This window comes from Lissotriton vulgaris, chromosome 1_1 (genome assembly GCF_964263255.1).
Source record: "Lissotriton vulgaris chromosome 1_1, aLisVul1.2, whole genome shotgun sequence".
In the NCBI taxonomy this organism is placed as follows: domain Eukaryota; kingdom Metazoa; phylum Chordata; class Amphibia; order Caudata; family Salamandridae; genus Lissotriton; species Lissotriton vulgaris.
Genome location: NC_141685.1, coordinates 2,122,770,711 through 2,122,792,361, shown reverse-complemented (window position 1 = coordinate 2,122,792,361; position 21,651 = coordinate 2,122,770,711). Strand labels below are relative to the sequence as shown.

At 47.5% G+C, this 21,651-nt stretch overlaps 1 protein-coding gene across 4 annotated transcripts in view; it reads right to left on the bottom strand.

Moving 5' to 3' along the window:
- Positions 1-21,651, bottom strand: part of RIC8B (RIC8 guanine nucleotide exchange factor B) — a 477,183-nt gene that overhangs the window by 162,265 nt on the left and 293,267 nt on the right. For all 4 annotated transcript variants that reach the window (XM_086921785.1, XM_086921794.1, XM_086921812.1 and 1 more), the window contains one exon: positions 3,757-3,852. In XM_086921785.1, the coding sequence (XP_086777911.1) occupies positions 3,757-3,852 (96 nt within the window). The remainder of the gene's footprint in view (positions 1-3,756; positions 3,853-21,651) is intronic.

The following is a 21,651-nucleotide window of genomic DNA, read 5'->3' as shown; positions in this document are numbered from 1 at the left end:
TTTGTTGAACAAGTGGTGTGGGCAGGGGTCAGACGGAGATCCTGAGTGGATGGAGTTCATGACCTTGCGTGTCTCGTCGTCGTTGACGTGGGCCCAGGATGTCAGCTGATTAGTGCAGGTGGTGTTTGGGTTGGGGTCAGTCGTGGTCGGGGCTGGCGGTGCGTTGAAGCTGTCGTGGATGTCTATGATCTTGTGGTTGAAGAAAGTGGCCAGTGAGTCGCACAGTTCTTGCGAGGGCGGGATGTCGTTGGTGTTGGCGCTGGGGTTGGAGAGTTCCTTGACGATGCTGAAGAGCTCTTTGCAATGGTGTGCGTTGTTGTCCAGGCGGGCTTTGAAGGAGGATCTCTTGGTTGTTCAGATGAGTTGTTGGTGGTGTCTGAGAATGGCGTCCTTGTGGCAGCGTGGCTGTCTGACGTGTGGTCTTGGAGCCATTTTTTCTCTAGCATCCGGCATGTGTGTTTGGAGGTCTGGAGTTCTTCGGTGAACCAGGCGGCTTTCTTGCTGGAGTGGTTGATGGAGGGCTTCTTTAGCAGGGCTAGGGTGTTGGCGCAGTCTTCGATCCACTGTCTGAGGTTTCGGGCGGCGGTGTCAGGGTCGGTTGGAGGGTCCAGGGTGAGGGCGGAGGTCAGTTGGTTTTCAGTGATTTTCCCCCAGCAGCAGTGAGGTAGCTGTTGAGTGTGGTGGTGCGTGATTGCCTTCTTGAATGTGAAGTGGATGCAGTGGTGGTCGGTGTCTCGGAGGAAGTCTTCCAACTCCTCCTGCGCGCGTGTGCGGAGGCATAGACTTGTTCGTAGTGGTGTGCTAAGAGATCTACTACTTCCTGTGGGTTCTGTGTGGTGTCTCCCGTAGGTAATTGGAGTTCTGCCACCTATCTATCTGCTTTCTCGCGTTTATCGAGCCAGGCCAGCAGTTTGCCTGCTTTGTCGCCCATTTCATATACTGTGTGCTGTGTTGTCGAGAGCTGTGTCCTAGTTTCCTGCCATAGGTGGTCTTTATACTCTTGTTTTTTAGGGTCAGTCTATTTACAGCAGCTTCAAAAGGATCCTGCCCCTGGTTCTTTTCTAGATCATCCAATTCTTGCTCATCTGTTTCCACTCACTGGGTTTTGTCTCTTTTGTGTTGTGTAATTAGTGAAATTGCTTGCCCAGGGAACACAGTTTTGTATGCTTCCCACAGTGTAAGCGGTGATGGGAACGAAGTTGCATTTTCGTTAAAGTAGTTTGTGGTAGCATCCAATAATCCCTTCCTTATCTCTGGGTTTTTCCAAATATCCTGGATATATCGGGTATGTCCTATATCGGTTGTGGTCTGCCATGTTTACAGAGTACTGAGAGGGGAATGGTCAGAGATACCTCTTGGCAAGTGAGAGATTTCTAGGAAAAGATATGCTTCACCCGCCAGCGCTAGTTTGCGGTCTATTTGTGAGAAGCTGTTGTGGGCGCCTGAGTGGTACGTGTATTGTCGCTTCCGGGGGAAACAGTGCCTCCAAACATCTGCGAGACCAATTGTCTCTATAAAGTCCGTACGGGCCGAGTGTGTCCTGTGTTGGTGTCTTGGGGGTGTGCAGTCCAAGGTATCGCCTAGTGTGGCGTTGAGGTCTACACCTATGATTAAATTGCCCTGTAGGAGCTGTAGCAGAAACACTCCTAGTGCTGGGTATTTCCCTGAATACCAAGGCCATTATTTGAATGGGGCAGCAGGTGATGTGGCACTGGACCAAAAACTTGTTAGAACTCTTCTAAACACCTAATATAGCTATATTTTACTACTAAACAGGCAGTCATAAGTGCAGCTATCTAGCAAGCACTAGGATAATGATTTCAATAGTGCAGCAGGTGCAGTGGCACTGGGGCCAAAAGCTCTAGGGACCCCATGGAACACAGAGTATTGCTAAATTTTACTACTAAACAAGACATTCCACAAGTGCATTTATCTAGCAGGCAATAGGGTCAATTTCAATGGCGCAGCAGTTGCAGTTACATCAGGACCAAAAGCTCTAGGCACCCTAATAAACACCTAATATTGCTATATTTTACTGCTAAACTGACAGTCACAAGTGCAGTTAACTTTCAGACAACAGTGTCATGAGTTGAATGGTGCAGCAGGTGCAGTGGCATCGGGCCCAATAGTTGTCATAACTCCACTTAAAACCTAATATTGCTATATTTTACAACTACACAGGCAGTCACATTTGCAGTTACCTTGCAGCTAAAAGGGGCTTGATTTGAATGGTGCAGCAGGTGCAGTGGCACTGGATCCTAAAGCTCTAGGGACCACACTAAACGCAGAATATTGCTAAATGTTACTACTAAACAGGCAGTTATAAGTGTGGTTATCTAACAGATAGTAGGGTCTAGATTTTAATGGTGCTGCAGGTGCAGTGGCACAGGGGCCAAAAGTTGTCATAACTCTTCTAAACACCAAACATTGCAGCAATTAACTACTAAACAGGCAGTCACAAGTGCAGTTACCTTACAGGCAATAAGGTCATGATTTGAATGTTTTAGCAGGTGCAGTGGCACCTGGGTCAAAGGTTTCCCTAACTCCTCTAAACACCAAATATTGCTATAATTTTCTACTAAACAGGCAGCCACAAATGCAGTTATCTTGCAGGCACTAGTGGCACAAATGGTGCAGCAGATGTAGTGACATAAAGCACATACGTTATCAGAACTCCTCTAAACATATAATATTTCTATTACATTAATTAATTCTATTATTTTCCTCTTTAATGTAAGTTTTCAAAATGTTGCTATTACTTACTAATGCATAGACCACCGTACAATGCATCAGAATGATAATTAATAGCTATTTATTTCAAAAATACTTATTTGTGAATCATTTGAAATTCAAACACATTTACAACAAAATTATATACAAACAATGGGGATGGACACAAGGGAAAGTGAACAAAATTCACGCATATACCTTAATTCTCACCAACTCAACCATTTCACAGTCACACCTCACACATTCAACATACACCGTACTAAATCAAACGGGGATTCAACATTCGGTGAATGCCAGGCAGGATTTTAACTGTTTCAGTTTGGTATTGCAACCTTTTCTAAAGCCGTATTGGTAATACGTCAACAGCTTTTGCGGTTCGATGAATATGGTTGACTGATCAGCTAACAAAGGTAGGTTAGTTACTGGCGTGTAATGCAAGAACCGATTTGGATCATCCTGGGGTTTCTTTTAATGAGTAGTGATTTGACCCATCTAAAGGAATTGCCAAAAGTTCCCTCCCTTAAAGAAGCATTTATAGGTTGACACCAGTTTGTAGAATAGGCGAAAGATGTTTTTGAAGCTTGACAACTTAAATAGGCATCTAATCAGAGACTGTTCAGATGGCTGTTACTAGAAAAGTTGTTTTCAGATGCCAGCAGTAACAACAATACTGATACTCGCTCCACATTTCCTACATTGTTCAGTCAGCCAGTTTACAAACTGTTTATCAAATACAAGTCACAATCTGACATTCAGCAGATGTTCCAATATGATCACGCCATTAGCTTGCATAGGCCCATTCTACGCATATTTGCATCCTATATCACATTAATGTAGACATTTAATAACTTTTATTACCCCGGTCATTGAAACATTTTTAATCTAAGAGACTCAACATGGTGATGAGTAGTTTATGAAGACATAACATTAAGCAAAGAGTGAGACAATCAACAATGAATGCATACTGTTTAAGAAACAGAAGTCTGAAACAAGGCTAAACAATTTTGTAGGTGAATTCGAGATTACCTGAGCTTTTATAAACTTCCTGATGGTTCTGTGTGCTCGGGAGCACTCAGTCAGTAGACTCAGAACTGGCGTCAAACCTTCTACGTAACTGCATCCCTACAAAAGGTAATAATGGATAAGATTACTCCAAGTGCCAGTGCTCGCATTGCAACTGGTTAAACTCTAAAGATCAGACAGATATCCAGGATTGAAAAAGTGCACTGGTAAAGAGTTGTGTTTGATGTGAGCTAGCTCTGAGACCTCTATAGTCTCAAGGCATCTGATGTGCTTCGTGCCGCAATAAACACGCTTGCAATGAACATACCTAAAAGAGATCCTCTGTTGTGAAATCAGCATCAGCCATGGGGCCCGCGTCCCCACTTTTTTAAAGAAATTAAGATGGTCTGTCAGGCTGAGCAAAGGTCAGACTGACAGACACTCTTTATGTTCAAGTCACTTAACCATGTGCTATACATGCACTAAATGAGCAGGCGCCTGAATGCCTGAGCAAATTTTGCCTAGCTAAAAATGTCACAACCCTGTGGGCGAGACTTCCTCAGCCTGGCAAAGTGTTTGGAGGTCCTTCCCTTCATGATAAGGGGGAGCATCACTGATAGACTCGGACCTGGGTGCTTCAGTCATAAGCTCTGAAGTGTCCAGGGGTGACTGACCCTCACGGACGTTCATCACAGAGTGAGGTGGGGCCAGCAGACTCCTGCCCAAATTACCAGCAGCTAATGTGTGTAGCAAGATCACATAGGTTAATTGAGCCCCCGCTTGGAAATAATTGTAGCACAGCACTGAGGTATGGTGCCTTAACATTTGCATGTCTACATTACTGCCTTAATTCTGAGATGAAACCAACAACAAAGAGCTGTGGAGGAGGTGCTGGAGAGGCGGTGTTACTGAGGATAGATACTTTTACACTAGTTTACTGTGGATCTTTTCCCATTATTTGACATTTGAATATAATTTTGTAAGACTGAACTAAAATATAAGGAATAAAACAATACTTGAACCAGCAACATATTTCTTAAACTGGTACCGTCATAGCCAACAAGCACTGAAACAAATGCTTTGCAACTGCTGAATGCTTTAACCGAAATTAGCCGAACCTACCAATTGAATTCCAGTAAAAATGCATTCCCAGAATTCAAAGAAGAGGTATATTTTCCTCTACGCACTAATTGGTCTGCTTTATCAGCAATTCTCTAAAACATGTAATTTAAATATTAAAATTATTTTTCAGCACTTTCTAAATTTTTCATGAACATAAACGCAAATTTATGTTTGGATGCAATATGCACATGCAAATGATAGGATTTTTTTGTTAACACAATTTTATTAATTTTTTTCTTTGCATTTCAGTTAGCTCATATGGCAAAAACCAACAAGTGTGTGGATGTCGATAGCAAATTTTAGGCTTCAATAGATCGACTGCGTTTTTTTTCTGTAAGAGTTCAGTACTATCTGTGTACACAGTCACACACTTATGTACATATTTAGCCAGTGACATAAAACTCATAAAAAGCGCATAACATAACTCAAAAAAGCAAGTAAGTGGTTTCAAAACGCTTATTTATAGATCAATATATAATCCCTGCATCTTGGGGATTTATAGATCAATAATCATGAAAAGTACAGGTTACTCACAACTTCTAAGCCCCCCTTTCTGAAGACCAAAGAATTGTCAGTCCAAAATCTATTATTCACGTTCAGCGCCAAGCCAGGCATTTCGCTAGGCAGCTTCTATGTCCACATCTTCAAATCTCTGCCAAGAAAGTGACCAGGATCCCTTAGAAAAACAAGCATTGAAAATACAATAGGACTCGCCTTCAATTAGGTTAAAGCCATTTGCTTTGCTAATGGTATTGTATAGCAAAGCAAATGGCTTTAACTTAATTAAATGCGAGACCTATTGCACCCTGCTATGCAATATAACTAGACCCTCCCACACACTTAGTGAACAATTCAGGCTCACCTAGAAGCACCCATCCTTAACCGTACACCTGTGGAGAATAGACCAAACTTGGTTGTGCAATTGCCTTTCCTATCAGCAGGGAAGTAGCTTGGTTAGTAAGATAGGGGTGGTGTGAGCTTAAGATTATCCAACAATGGAGCCAAGCTCGACATCGTGATGGCCGCACGGTAGCTCGGCTCCGCCGGCCTCCCTGCCCAAACACATCTATCCTGCCCCCCATCCTGCCCAAAAACGATAACATTTTATAGATGAAGGTCTGCTGATACTTACCACCCATCTGGTGGCTCGGGCGTTCAGTGGGTCCGCAGCGGCGTCCTCCCAGGAAGTGCGGCCTCCGTGGTGTGGAGACCGGGGCCTTGCCTTCAGCGAGTAGCCGGCGAGACAGTGTCGGTGGCGGCCTCGGGTGGAGGATGGAGACCGGCCGGAGGAGGCCGTTGTGCGAAAAAGCCGGAGGCAACTGAACGCGCCTGGGACTACCGTCCGGTGGTCCAGAGGTGAGGTGCGGCAAGTTGTGTGTGGGGGACGCCGTGTTGGTGGCTCCCCCCCTTGTTGCCCTGCCCGGCCATTCCGAATTTCATCGCTTGGTGGTAGAGAGTGGCTCTAGCGGAGCGGTGGCGCCGGCGGGTCCCCCTCTTTTTGTGGCCCTCATTTTTGCATTGAGGTTACTGTTTGGATGCTTGAGGGGGATCCCGTGGGGGCCCTGCAATGAGCCCGCCCCAGGAGTTGGTTCCAAAAAGACGGCGCGGTAATCGCAAAATGGCGACTGATGCTGTGTGCTGTGGAACGCCCCGGAATGTCGATGCTGTACCTCTGTACTGTGATGGGGCCTGCACTGGGGAGCGTGAACCCACGATTGGCGACGTCCTACGAGCGCTGAAGATTTGGCAAGTGACCTTGGCCCGGGATTCTTGTGTGCAAGACAATGTTGTAACCGCCATTGCTCCCGGGCCGTCCCTCAGAGATGCTAAGGGGCCCGAGGTGGTGGCTGTTTGTTTCCCGCTTTTTAGTGGGGGTAGCGATGTCTTGGTTCGCCTGCGGGAAGATTTGCTGGGGATCATTGACACTGATGTACATGACTGCCGTAAACAGCTTTTGCTTTACCGTCGGCGGAGGAGATCTTATGGGTTGCTTCCATTGGCCGTTCAGCGGCTGCTCCACGGCCTTTTCTCTCCGCTTTGTTTTATGCCCGCTACTTCGACATACATCGTGGCGATAGCTAATAAAGGACTGGGGTGAGCCCGGGTTTTTAATCCGGAGGACTGCTGTTCGGTGCACGGAGTTATGGACTACCCCAAATTGAGATAATTTGTCGAATCCTTACTATGTATGGCTACCTGAAAAATATGCCAGTTTCGTTTTGGGCTGCACTAATTGTTTGTATGGGCGGGGGGTGGGGGCCGTGCGCCTTGTTACATGGTATCCTCCCCCCTGGCTTTCCTTTTTCCCTTTTTATCTGTTTTCTTCCCTTTCCCTATATTATCTCATTCTATATTTCGGGTTCATGCTTAGGGCGACAGGCACGCTGCTGGGAGGGGTAGGCCATAGCCTTCTGCAGGGGTGCAGGGTGGGGCGGGTGGATTGGGGTCTATTAGATAGTTACTTGTTTCTATGGCTCTTTTGTGTCCTTTTCTTGGGTCTCCATGACTGTGCGTGATTCCTGCGGGGTGAGTGCCGGGGGGAGAGGGGGGGGGGGGGGGTTGGGTATTCCTATATAATATGGTACTTTCAGGTTCTGCTTATCCTGACTTAGCCGCCCCGCCCCTAAGAATGTTTGCTGTCTGGCTTGTTGATCGCCATTATCGCCGTGGGGCGGGTACAGTAACGTGGGGTCCCCTTTCCCTTTTCTCTAGTATTTTCGTTTTCTTTTACTCTCCGGGTTGGGCTGTATGATGATTGCAACTTTATCCGTCTCACTGCTAATTTGATTTTCATGAGAGTGATGTTCTGCTTGTCTTTGGGCACATGAGGTTGCGGGTGGACACTGACTGAAGAAGAATTGCAAGGGCATCTATGGCTTGAACGCTTTGGACTATTCTGATGATAGATCTATGGATTTCCTATTATAATGTTGTTGGTTCTGTTCCCCGCCATGCGCACCAGGACGCTTATTATACAACCAATCCTTTATTCTTTAATATAAAATTAACCTTCTGTGATCCTGTGCCGGGGGGTTGCACTCAGTTAGCATTATGGACTCGCAGCATTGTGTAGTATTGCGTAACCACTCCGTACTTTTTATTGACATTGGTGCTTTCCAGTTTGTTCTGTGGCCGGCCTCTGGGTTGTAGGCCCGTATTTGTATGCAACCATCTACACAAATAAAGGTTTTCGAAAATTTAAAAAAAAAAAAAAAAAAAAAGGATTATCCAACAATGGCGTTTGCCTACAATGTTAAAATACATTATACGACAAACAGGGCGCATGGGAGGGGCTAAAGGAGCAATGGAAAGGGAGACAAATGCGGACTGGAGGGGTACTAAGTGAGAGAAAACATCATTTTGTAAAATAATCAACATTGCCTAAGTCTTTCAAAACAAGAAAAGGAAAAGCGTGTGTGTTTTTGTTGTGTAGGTAAAACTTCCTGTTGAATTCCGACTGACACCTCACCATACTCGACTCAAAGGACATTTACCCAATATTTAGCAGAAAATACATTTATTAGTGGGGTAGAACATCCCAACCACCACCCCTGAACCTACGCCCCTGCCTACGGGTTACTACCCTGCTGCTTCTGGAAGGACACAAGAACAGTGACTGGTTACAAAAACCATTTTATACGAACTGCTCCTATGGCACTCCTGGGAGTACCCCACAGGGAATTTATTATGATCGGCAGTACAATACTATGGGTTTCTTTAGCAGTCCCATCAGTAGCTGGTTGCATATTGCCCATTTGGAACGGTTTCACTTCTTGGGTAAAACTGTGAGCATATTCAGTGACTGGCTGTATAATACCCATTCCTTGCTTCTCTGCCGGTCCAGGATAGAACCCCAACGCACACACTATGAATGGTCGCATAAGCCCATTTAGTTGCTGCTCCTTGGTTGACTTCCATAGCGTATATGCTCTGACAGCTTCTATAACACCCATTCCTAAGGATTGCTACAAAGCCACTTTTGATGAACCCCACAGCTTAGTTAGTGGCTGGGTGCATAATGCTCATTCCTTTGGGTCGCTCCACAGCCCTTCCTAGGTGAACCACCAGAACTTATACTATAGTCAACGGAAGCATGCACCACCGATTGAAGATTCTTTCACTTTTGAGGTCTTCCATTGTGTCATTCTCAAATAGGCTGACACTGTATGACAGAGAGCAATTAAAACAGCAGAATGACCATGTCTAATCGCCATTTTTGCATAAGCACGGCCTCACACCAGCAGCATTACGGTTTGAGCATTGTTTCCCCTTTGTGATTGCACTCAAACACTCTGTACACATCTATACATCAGCTCTCACATGAAAGTATCCTATCCCCGGCTCCTTTTCGGTTCAACTTCACGCCTGTGCTTTGCAACAAAACATGTGAAGAGCAGGAAGCTAACATGTGATATTAAAACCCTACCCATGAAGGGAACATAGCGATTATTGTTTTTGCTTCCATCGCACTGACAGAAGCATGCAACCAACCACAAAAGCAACTTGTCGCTGTATCAGGGACACAAAGCGCTATATGAATGCAACTACAAAGCTTTCACGCTCTCGCAGTGGTTCTTAATGTTTGTGATCAAAAGACACTATACTGACACATGTAAACAGAGGATTAAGCAATGCATTTGACCAAATGGAGAAGCTGGGATTACAGCACTTCTCAATGCGCTACAATACATCAATTACCTACAGGGTCATGTCAGTCAACTCTGGTTGCTTCCAAACACTACCCTGCTGCTATGGTTTACCATAAGTGATTAAAGAAGCAGTTATTGTTTGAGTTAACCCTCAGCAGGCATTCGCTGCAAGTTGAAAACAAATATATGCTTAAATTCGGAGCACATGGGCTGCCCTGGAGAAGAGTGAATGTGCGTATTAATGTAGCTAGCAGATACCCATTTTTATAATGAAATGCTGGGTCATATTATTTGGTGGATTCTATTGGAAATTACTTTTCTAGTCAAAATACAGACCACTTGATTGCGCTGGCACAAGCCTTTCTTTGTGCACGTTAACGGGGCTCTGTAGGCCCTGCACGGGAGCTCCACAGAACAGGACAGACAAACAGCTCCACGGTTACAGCACAGGCGATGAGCAGCCCTGCAGCTTTGCAGTGCCTAGGGCTGTGCAGGGCTCTGTCGCAGCAGCTGTTGGGCACGGACAACAATGAAGGAACATGGAACCTTTAAGATACGCTCAAAAGGCAGGGGGCAGGACAAGGTCAGCAAAGACAACAGGCAACAGCAGGGGGCACCAAGGGGGAGAACAGTGAATATATGTCGGGTGGACACACCCGGCCCTGTGCATGGTCACTGTTTGGAAGGCCTTTGCGAGCAGCAGGCCCTTAAACCATCCCCCCAAAGCCAGCATCTTTGTCCATGCAGAGGCGTGTAAGAGCCCACGCGGAGAATTGATTTCAAAAGGTCCCCTCTGGCAAGAGCATCGCACGCGCTGCTTTCACCAGGCGAGACCTAAAAACGGATGAGTGATTGGATCATTTAAAGGAAGCGAAAGTACAAAGTAAATTGTACAGAGCTCGAGACTCATTAAAAGATTCAAGAGTCTGCCCTGGGACTCCATTAGAATTTCAGCGAGAAAGGAGCAGCTTGGCTGGGGAGCCATAAGGCTGCAGAACAATGCCATAAGCAAGGCAAGTATAAGAGAGAAATTCAAAGAAAAGAAATTTTCAACTTCCTATCCAACAAAACATATAATAACAGGGCCTGGCATAAACGTTGAAGAGAATGTCTGGTTTTACCCCATAAGGACACATTTTCCAAAGAATAAAAAGTAACAAGATGAGATAGAAGATGCAACTTGTTCAGTAGAGAGCAAATAGAATGATTAGGTTTTTATACAGAGAACATCAACAGAGGGAGCCAATGGACTAAAAGTACCAACTTAAATAACAAGCATTGGCAAAGCCAATAGGTCACGCCTTTGAAAGAGCTATTGGCTCTGTCAATGTGTTTTAGCCGTGTTGTGCACCAGTGTGGCTGCTGTTCAGCGTGGCTAAAAGTTGGTGGGGTAGATTGGAGGGGGGTGGATTGGGGCAGAGTGGAATGGGGTAGATTGGGGCAGAAAGAGAGTGGAGTAGGATAGAGTGGAGTGGAGTGGGATAGATTGAAGAACAGTAGAGTGGGAATAGAACGGAGTAGGGTAGATTGGAGTGGGGTGGGTGGGTTAGATTGGAGTGGAGTGGGGTGGGTTAGACTGGAGTAGATTGGAGAGATGTGTAGTGGGATACACTAGAGTGGGGTAGATTACTGTGGTAGATTGGAGTGGGGTGAGTTGAATTGGAGGAGATTGGGTTGGAGTGCAGTAGATTGGGGTAGATTGGAGTAGGGTAGGTTGGAGTGGAGTGGCATATATTGTGCTAGATTGGAGTGGGGTAGATTGGGGAAGAGTGGGGACTGGGGTGGATTGGGGTAGATTGGAGCGAGGTGGGGTAGATTGGAGTGGGGTAGGTTAGGTGGATTATAGTAGGGTAGAATGGAATAAACTGGGGTAGATTGTGGTAGTTTGGAGCGGGGTAGATTGTGGTAGTTTGGAGTGGGCTAGATTGGGGTAGGTTAGAGTAGAGGGAAGTGGGGTAGATTGGAGTGGTGGGGTAGATTGGTATAAGGTGGGGCAGATTGGAGCAGATTGGGATAGGTTGGAGTGAGATAGATGGGAGTAGACGAGCGGGGTAGATTAGGGTGGAGTAGACTGAGATGGAGTGGGGTAGACTGAGGTGGGGTAGACTGAAATGGAGTGGGGCAAACTGGAGTGGAGGAGGTAGACTGGAGTGGTATATACTGGGGATGAGTGGAGTGCAGTAGATTGGGGTAGAGTGGAGTGAGATAGATTGGAGTAGAGTGGAGTGGGAGTAGAACGGAGTAGGGTGGAATGGGGTAGAGTGGAGTGGATTGGGGTGGGTTAGACTGGAGTAGATTGGAGAGGGGTTTAGTTTGATACATTGGAGTGGAGGAGTTAGGTAGATTAGCGTAGTAGATTGGAGTGGGATAGATTGAATTGCAGGAGATTGGGGTGGAGTGCAGTAAATTGGGGTAGATTAGATTGTGCTAGATTAGCGTGGGGTAGATTGGCGTGGGGTAGATTGGCGTGGGGTAGATTGGCGTGGGATAGATTGGCGTGGGGTAAATTGGCGTGGGGTGGAGTGGGATATATTGTGCTAGATTGCAGGGGAGTAGATTTAGGAAGAGTGGGGACTGGGGTGGATTGGGGTAGAGTATATTGGAGTGGGTAAATTAGAGTGGGTAGATTAGGTGGATTATGATAGGGTAGAATAGAAGAGACTGGGGGTAGATTCAGGTAGTTTTAAGCGGGCTAGATTGGGATAGGTTAGAGTGGAAGGGAGTGGGGTAGACTGGAGTGGTGGGGTAGATTGGGATATGGTGGGGTTGAATGGAGTGGGATAGAGTGGAGTGGAGCAGATTGGCATGGGCTAGACGAGAGTGGGGGAATGGAGTAGATTGGGGTGAAGAGGCTGAGGTGGAGTGGGGTAGACTGAAGTGGAGTGGGGCAGACTTAAGTGGAGTGGGGCAGACTTGAGTGGAGTGGGGCAGACTTGAGTGGAGTGGGGCAGACTTGAGTGGAGTGGGGCAGATTGGAGTTGAGTGGGGCAGATTGGAGTTGAGTGGGGCAGACTGGAGTGGAGGAGGTAAATTGGAGTGGGATATACTGGAGTTGAGTGGAGTGGAGTGGGGTAGGTTGGGGAAGAGCCGAGTGCAGTAGATAGGAGTGGGATGGGGTAGATTGGAGTGGAGAGGGGGACATTGGAGTGGTGACAAGTGGAGTGGGGTAGATTAGGATAGAGTGGGGTATATTGGAGTGATTATAGTAGAGTCGATTGTGGGGATTATAGTAGGGTAGATTGGAGTGCAGTGGTGTAAGAGTGTGATGGAGTGGGGTAGTTTGGAGTGAAGTTAATAAATCAAGTCGTATTTGTAAAGAGCAGCTTGTCACCAGAGCGGGTATCCAGGCACTGGCTAAAGGTCTCAGTCAAAAAGCCAGTTCTTGAGCCCCTGCCTGAAATCAGTCAGCGAGAGCAAGGTTGAGAGTTGGAGGGGTAGGATGTTCCAGGCTCTGCAGCTAGGTGGGAGAGGGAGCCTCTTCCAGCGCGGCAGCAGCAAATGCAAGAGATCTGTGCAAGGGTGAGGTTTGCGAAGCAGAGGTTCCGGGGGAGGAGTCAGTGGAAGTGCAGAGGGTGGTTCATGTAGGTGGGTCCTTGGTCGTGGAGGGTTTTGTAGGAGTGAGTCAGGAGCTTTAACTGGCATCTTTTCTGGACTGAGAGCCAGTGGAGGTCTTTCATGTCCAGGGTGATGTGGGTTCTCTTGGGCATGATGAGAATAACCTTATACAAAAAAGGAGCTAAAGGGGTAGTGAACAGGTCATCCCCCACTCATAGTCTTATACACAACTAATGACCTGTTCTCACAGTGATTCTCATCCTGAGATCCACACCTCGTTTCTGAAATATCTAAGGACACAGCGGTTAAAATTATACCGTCTGTGTTTACCAGATCTGGGTCACCACTTTTAAAAAACAGTATACTGTACAAGTTGTTGCGTTGCTTCCAACTAATGTGTCCCCCACGCTCTCCCTCCCCTAATGTGAGAAAAGTGCTTCTAAAGAGTGACACATAGATAAAGAAAAAATGGTGGTGCCTCACGGAAGTAACACCATGGAGGTAAGTAGGTAGGTACTCGCCTACTACCTCATCTCATCATCAGCAACCACCAACCTGAACATAAATTGTGAAAAAGGAAACAAAGGGTGAACACTGGTGCTAGGATTTCGAATACTAAGTTAAAACAGAGCTAGATCACACTGTCTATATGACTTTTATTCAGTGCTGTGTGTCTGCCCTCTTAAAAGCCGACATGTTTCATTGCCCAGGGGAAAAAACTCACGGCAACTTCATCAGGACGTGGGTTCTGTCACTCCACCCTGCACCAATTTAGTTTTTATCTTAGTGTGCCAAGATAAAGCTCATTGCGGGCATACATGTACCCTTCTGTGAGTCTGTGCTAAGTCACTGTCTCACTGGTTATCACATCAACTGCCACAATCAGTAGTGATTCTGACGCCGTTTCGTATTGACTCAAACTCGCCTGGTCATACAACTGGCCAATGGACTGGAAAGAGGAGCAAGTCAGCAGTCCAAACATTCTACGGCTTATATATCTCGAATGGTATATACATGGCAACGTAACATTAGGAGCATTAAAGCTGCCTCTGGGCAAAACCACAGTGATGCACTTGGTGGCAAGAGAGACTTTGCCAGAACCAAACTCACAACGTCAGAGGAACCGTGAAAAGACAGGCAAGAGCAACTGCCACGTGATCCTGTAAGCACTCGGCAGCGTGCCTGCTAAGTGTGTTGTAATATGGTCTTGTCTTTCATGCTGCTGGATTAGAAGGCCCCTACATTGCTTCATAGACCCTCCGGACGACATGTCTGTGAAGCCATCGACCTGGGATATCACACGTCATTCTCTTTCCTAGACCCAGGGCGGGAGGGGAGGAGCCCTCTTGCTCTGCCTTGCTTCCCGTTTGTGTTGCTTGTGGTTAATAATCGCGTTGTACACCCGTTATTGATCGGCTGCAATCAGTGTCTACGGGGAACAAGGAAATCTCATCCACAGCAGAAGTCGCGGGCGGCACCAGGCATCTCCAGTAACCAGAATTAACCAGTACCGGCTTTCTAGATGCAGTTTGCACTAAACTAATTGGCACCGCCTTTCTCATCACCAGAAATACGTACAAGCCGGCCATGAATTATATATGATGTGTTATTCTACACTGGAGCGCAGAACTATTCCGAAATTAAAAGGAAATCATTAGCAGCCATCCGAAAGAAAAAGTATAAAACAAAGCGAATCTTGTACCTACTTCAGCTGTGCTGGCTCACCCGGACGCAGTTTCGGACGTGTCCCGTGGGAGCTGCTGTATACTTTGCTGCTGTATGCTTTGCACGGTGAGTGCGTCAATGCCCCAAGCCCCTCCCTTGCCCGAGCTCCCATTGGTTGCATCATGGGCATGGCGGCCTGGCCAGGGCTGGAGGCCGCTGGGGATGGGGGGAGAGCAGCACCCTTCGTGACGAATGGTATCTCTCCGAGCTTCCCCTGGTCGGCGGGGGCGCCTGTCGTGGAATCCCAGGGGACACGAGTGGTTTTTTTGGCCCACATGTTCTGCACGCTAGTCTCTGGTGCCGGGGACTAGGGCGCTCCTCTTCTCCGGCGGTGGTGGGGCAGACGGGACACGCGACACTGGGTCTGGTACACAGGGACCGTGTGCACTGGGCCTGGATATGTTACATCGATATTATATGTCCGGGTCTTATACAGGGGAGACAATTAGTGCGGGTGCTGAGGCCTTCATTCTCTATTGATCCCTCAGCGCCCTCGGTGCCCCGTTGGGGGTAACTACGTTGTACGGGCCTTTCGCTTTGTGCCCTGAGCTTCAGCAGTGGAGGCGGGGCCCCGGGGTGGTGTGTTTGGCGAAGCTGATCTTACCACCACCCACCGCCCCCCCCCCCCCCCCCCCCCCACTCGTTCACCAAAGATGGCGGCATGTGGGATATTAGATAAGCCAAGCAGCGACAACAGGAGAGTAGGAAGTTTTAGGGCAACGGGTCTTCCCCCCGCCAAGCCTCACGAACGGCCGCAGGGAGTGTGTCTTGTGGCGTACAGCAGGCCCCGGCATACATAGCGGGTACTATCGGGCCACGAAGGGACGATTGTTATCTCTGGCCCACCCTCCGCTAAGGAGCCTCGGGGACAGCGTGCAATCAGGGTAGCGCTTTCCAAATATGGCCATCTTTCAGACTGTTCACTACCGCATGCTCCTATGTGCTGGGCGCTCGCTGGAGCGTTAGGTCATTTCTACAGCACCTGGAGGCCCGTATCGTAGCGCTTGTCTTTTGCGGTGGGCGGCACCTTATTTCATATTCTGATTATACGGTCTCTTCTTCACCCAGGTGGCGATGTCGCGGCCTTTGCTGGGGGGGCTAGGTCTCATGCTTAGGCGCTTTGTGGCCCACTATGGTAGCATTTTATCTGAAGGTTCATTATTTAGCCCTATTGCACGTCCTTGTTGCGGCCCTCTCTGGGGGGGCGAGGCATCAGGTTACAGCGTCTTTTTGCCCATAAGGGCAGCGCTTTACAACGGCTATAAAGGGATTGCTGATATTGTGCTGGGAGTGCTGTAAGCATGAAATCAAAGACTGTTAGGAGGAGGGCTGGCCCAGGATCTCCTCGGGGGCAGTGCACCAGGGGGTTAGATGGGAGATCGATCATCCATCATTGCACCTAGGAGGCAATGATTGTCTCGAGTCATTTTTACCAGGGAATAGAGCGCTGACTCTCAGTTCAACAAAGGGTTCTATTCCCGGTGTTTCAATATCCCCGTTCCAAGGGGCAGGAAATGGTAATGGTATTGACTAAGGTTTAAGATGTGTTTTATAAGGAAGGTGTAATACCGCAGTCTGTTTCGCCTATGCACAATCATTTCGAACACTGCTTTCACCGCTGCCATGAGTGGAGTGGGAGGTTGCTTTTCTACACTGTCCGGAGGAGGGGCCCGGGCAGTGTTGCGGCGCCACTGCGAGAGTTTTTGTTAGGCAATTACATGGCCCTGTCTGTCCCTCACAGCAATCTTGGTGTCAGCGTGTCCCGGCTTCTCCGAGTGCAGCGCCCAAAAGGGGCAGTCTCACACGTGGACCACAGCAACCTTGCAGGGAGCCTTCATGGAGTGTTGTGTTTTATCTAGGACCCCGATCAATATTATGACCTCATGCCCCTATACGGCTATAATCAATACATATCCCTATAATGGCATAACGATCAGAGCCATATTTCAGTAACTCGTCTCAGCAGTTCATGACAGTCCATGACACAGCAGAAGCCACTTCCTTAGATTCCTAGATAGCACACCGAGTTCTTTCGACATCTCAAACCCCCAGCAACCTGGGAAAGCCCCGCCTGCTTTGTTTTGATTAGTAATAGAATTCCTGCGAGCACTGTAAGAACGACCAGTTCTTTGTGACATCTTTATTGACGTCTTATGTCCAAAAACGTACGTCAAACACGGCACCTTTCAGGTATAAATATACCAACGTTGCCTTAAGCAAACACACGGTGGTGGTGAATACTGGAGCAGAACAGCTGTCCCCTTGCACAGCCCAGCAGATGCAAGAAGCCCACGGACGCTGCCCCTCCTCCTTGGCGCGCTGAGAAAGACGCTGTCTTTTCTCCTGCCGAGAAAATCCAGCTCCGGCGTTTCTAGCCTACCCTTGCGGGTGACTGGGATATCGGGTCCTGAGAGGAGATACCAGACCTCCTGCATTCTATTCCAGAGGTACGGTGCTGACTAAACCCTTAGAGAGAATTCTTGAAACAAACTCTTGGCAAAACCAACTTAACTTAAAACTGCTACTTACTCCCTCCCTTGTATTAGGCTTAGGTCAGGTACACTGGGGTAGGCGTAGTTAGAAGCACCAGTTGAGGTCGTTAGCAAATGTATATATGAATGTATATATTTTATTCATTTTAACTATCTTATGGCTAAGAAACCATATCAATGCTTTTACAGTATTATTTCGTTATTCCAATGCGCAGGGCCTATAGGGAAAATAGGAACTACACTACAGGAGAGCAGCATGAAGGAGTGCCAGGGTCTCCCCTGAACTTCCTGTGAAGCAGCGCAGAGTTCACCACGGAGAATAGAAGGACTGGGGCGAGTAGACACACAGGTACCTCTCCTACAGACAGAGGCACTGTACGCTCTTGCAGAGATGTGCGAGTGTGTGACAGGCACGTCAAGTCGTGACTAATAAGTGCGGTGAACATCTCAGCTTTCTTCCTGGTGTAACCATTTCACAATGTTCACTTTTATGTCATGTGTTTATGTGTAATTTTATGCTCTTTGGATTTGTTCACACTTGGTTTTATCTAGTAAATAAGTGGGACTAGTTATCCATGCACTTTTAGTTTGTTCAGGTGAATGCAAACGTCAACACATCTCCTTTGTTTTCCAGGTGTGGGGAGGACACGGGAGACAGAGGGTGCTTGGCAGCTTGCAGAGAACTGGGAGCTGGGGGAGTATGAGTGTTGGCAGGTGGTTGGCAGCTCGGCCAGGGGCGCGTCTGTTCCTGTGTTGAGGTAGCGCTTCTCACTTCACATGGACGGTACTTTATCTCACTGGTTCATTAGTCTGTCACTTCACATGGACCTACTTCTCAGATGCTGCGCTAGTTACTGAGCTGTAATTCGGCTGGAATGTTCGTGTCCATGATAGGCCGGGTCGATAAAGCTTTGTCTTGGCAGTCTTCCAGGTCAGCACTGGGTTCAGTTTAATAGCGGTTAATAAATAGAGTGAGGGAGTTGAGAACCCTGCAAACTTACAGGCCTGAGGGCCCTCCTGTGATGGTGCTTTTTAGCGGTGGTACGTCGCCGTAAGGGTTTTGTTCTCCAATTGTGGCATCGTCTGATGGCTACATGAGTTATTCCCGCCTTCAATCGGGCTTGCTAACTAGAAAGTGTCTCTCGAGTCGACAACACGGTCACTCTGAAATCATGGAAAGGTCACTTCTGGCAATACACCTTATGGGCAGCTATCATCTTGTTGTGCGTTCCCACTCTTAATTATGCCTTTATATAGCGCGGACTTTACCCAAAGGTGTCAGGCGCTTCACAGTAGGAACAGAACGGATACATGGGAGCACTATAAGTGTACACCTTACAAAAGCAAACGCTAAGTTACATGAAGTAAAGTGACAAACGCGGGCAAATAATACAAGAAGGAGTTAACGGTGCTTTACAGGAGGAAAAAGTGACATGAGTGCAAGTTATAAAGCGTACAAAGTACAAGTAGAGGTATAAGCCTGCAATACATGGCAGACAGTCAAACACAAGAACAAACGTTACATAAGCAATTGTGGCACTTCTGCAAGTACCGGAAGCAAACACGATGTAAGAGGTAGCAAACAGTGTGTTACAAGATATAAGTGACGTGTGCATGTTACAAAAGCGTACCAAAAACAGGTAGAAGGATAATACGGCAATAAGTGCCACTCTCTAACCACAAGCACACTCTGGGAAGACACTTCCATTGTCAAGGAGAATAGAACTTGCTATAATAAAAGGTCTTCCTTGAGATATTAGTGAGGGCTATGTATGGAATTTGGAAGTGTCTTTAAAGGAGGAGAACTTGGAGGTCAGTTTGAAGGCTTGGGATGAGGAGGTGTTCCTAGGTAGAATGGTAAGCACACACACACCAAAGTGCAATGGTCATCATCAGACCTAGCAACTGAATAATTGACTTAGTTCCAAGACACGACACTACACTACTGCCTCTGGCGCTACGCAAGTGTTTGCCCCACCCAATTCCTTCCGAGAATGTAATATGGACAAACTAGTTCTCGTAACTGACAAACATGCTTGGACTTGGTAGCGTGGGGGGCATTGATGGCCCCTGCCTCATTGCAGAGAATATATATTGGTATTTGAGGGGGGGCAGGGCTTCTAATGGATGTTTTATGTCTCACATGCAGGAACCGCGCTGTAGAACCGCCCGACCCACATGGGGGGGCACCTGAACTAGCAACAGGTATAATGGTAATGCACACTGGGTGGGGGGCAGTGAGCTAGGGTCTGGGACACCCAGGTTCTCCCCAGGAGTCATTACTGTCCCTGTTGTGGGGCGCGCAGGTTACACACCATGGAAGAAATACATTGGTAGTCAACTGGTGAATCCGAGCAGAGCAGGTAGTTCCTGTGCAATAATGGGATGTTTTCTCTTTTAAATCAACTGATGAGTCTGGGCAATTTGTTGATTCACTAGGAAAGTAATTGGGGTGTTCGCGCGGTAAGCAAAGGCAGAGTGTGGGCAAATCTTGTTTCCCCTGTGACAAAATTGACATGAGTTTTCTTTTAAACAAATGGTGTGTCCGGGCATATCATGCATCCCGTGTGCAACAATGGAATGTGTTCTTTTGTACAGCAACTGCTGCGCAAGTAAGGGACTCTGATACTGGTGATCGAGTTAGCAATAGGCTTACCGGTCAGTGCTGGTTAGGGGCTGTTTTCATGGATTTGTTCTCTCTTCCAGAAACGCCAAGGTTCGTTCTATAATGGTCAAACCAGGCCTACCAGGGGAAGAACACACTGGGGCCAGTGTGTGGGGTTCTGGGTCAGCACGTCCAGGATTGGAGTGTAACCTTTTTCTAATTTCAGGACAATCGGATCAAGTACACAGGCACCACTCTGAGAAGGACAGGTGGGAACGGAAGCAGGAATTGCCAGGGCGTGCTCCGGGCCAGGAGCCGGAATGCTGTTCCTGGTTAAGTGCTCTTGGGGGGCAAGGTGGCAACTCGGTTCAGACTTCTTGTAGGGAGAAGTAGAAGCAGTGTTAAGTGTAGCGGTTGTGTAATTACCAGGACATCCTTACACTTCAGCCCAGTGGTGCTCAATTACCTTATTCAACTATTGGCCTCAACTCATAGATGACTGGAGGGATAACCACACGGGTAGATTGGCGGAAGACTGGTATGGCAATCATTAGGGGAGTGCCCAGGGGTCTTTTCCAGTAGTTATCTGAAGGTCAGGACTTGTGACACACTATACGGTTGCACACAGCAGGGGAGAGGGCCTGTCCAGGTGGTCAGGGACAACGGTATTGTCAAGTCTGGACTTCTGTAAGCGCGACTTTATGGCTGAGAAATTCACATAAGTTGCATCACAGCATCACCAGTTTCTTATACTCAGGCCCATTGGCAATATGGTGATGCGGGATCAAATTGCACAGAATTTTGGGCCTGATTTAGCCACAGATACCTCCTCCAGTCTGACCCCCATAGGACGTTCTAGTCTGGCTCCGCTTCCGGTCTGGCTGATACAATAAATACTCTAACTTGACTTATTCCTCTGGACACAGGTTGGTGCGTTATGGCCATGTAGGCAATTGTTTTGGTTCATTTTCCTCAAAGGGTCCGGATGTGGGCAGGCAAAAATTTAACAGTCAAAAATTTAACAACCTGGGTTGACACGCAGTGGAGGGCCCTTGGCTAAGTCCACTGGTAAGCTTTCACCTAGACAGTATTTTATTTGATAGTTATTCAGGTACTAAAGTATGGTTTCCTTTTGCAGTTTGCTCACGCCAGGAAGTACGAGTGAGGAAGTAACAGTTCCCCTAGTTGCACAACATGTATATACAGTTGTATAGGGTGCGTGTTAAAGGCTTCATAGGGTCCAACGAGTGCCAGGCAAAGGGGGACGAAGAGTACAAGTGATAAACACGAGGAGATATTCTACACAGTGTTAGAAGGGACGTTGCCTATGCAAAACTCAAACTGGCCTTATGCTCATGCCAGAGCAGCTAGCCGCCAGACAGTGGGCTGTCCAACTAATGGAAGATGTTAAGGGTTGCATGCATGCAACAAGAGATGGATCCTCGAGATCATCCAAGACAGACAAAAAGTCCCGTCCTATAGCCAGGCTTTGGCAGTAGCAGTCAGCTATTTTGTGGGTTTGGGTGCAATATGCTGAGGGGAGCATGGGGGCAGAGCTTAATTTGGCAAAATGATTGAAGAAGGATTGTTGGGCGTTCCCACTGCTCAAAAACGGGCAAGTATTCGTTTGTGGGTTTCCCCTCTTGTTTCACAGCAAGTATGCGAGGACACCCGCGCTTAGGGCACATACCCCATGGCAAGATAGTCACCAAAGGGGAGGGGATTGGCCTCCGACAGGCCTTGCCAGGACAGGGGTAGCCAATCACAATAG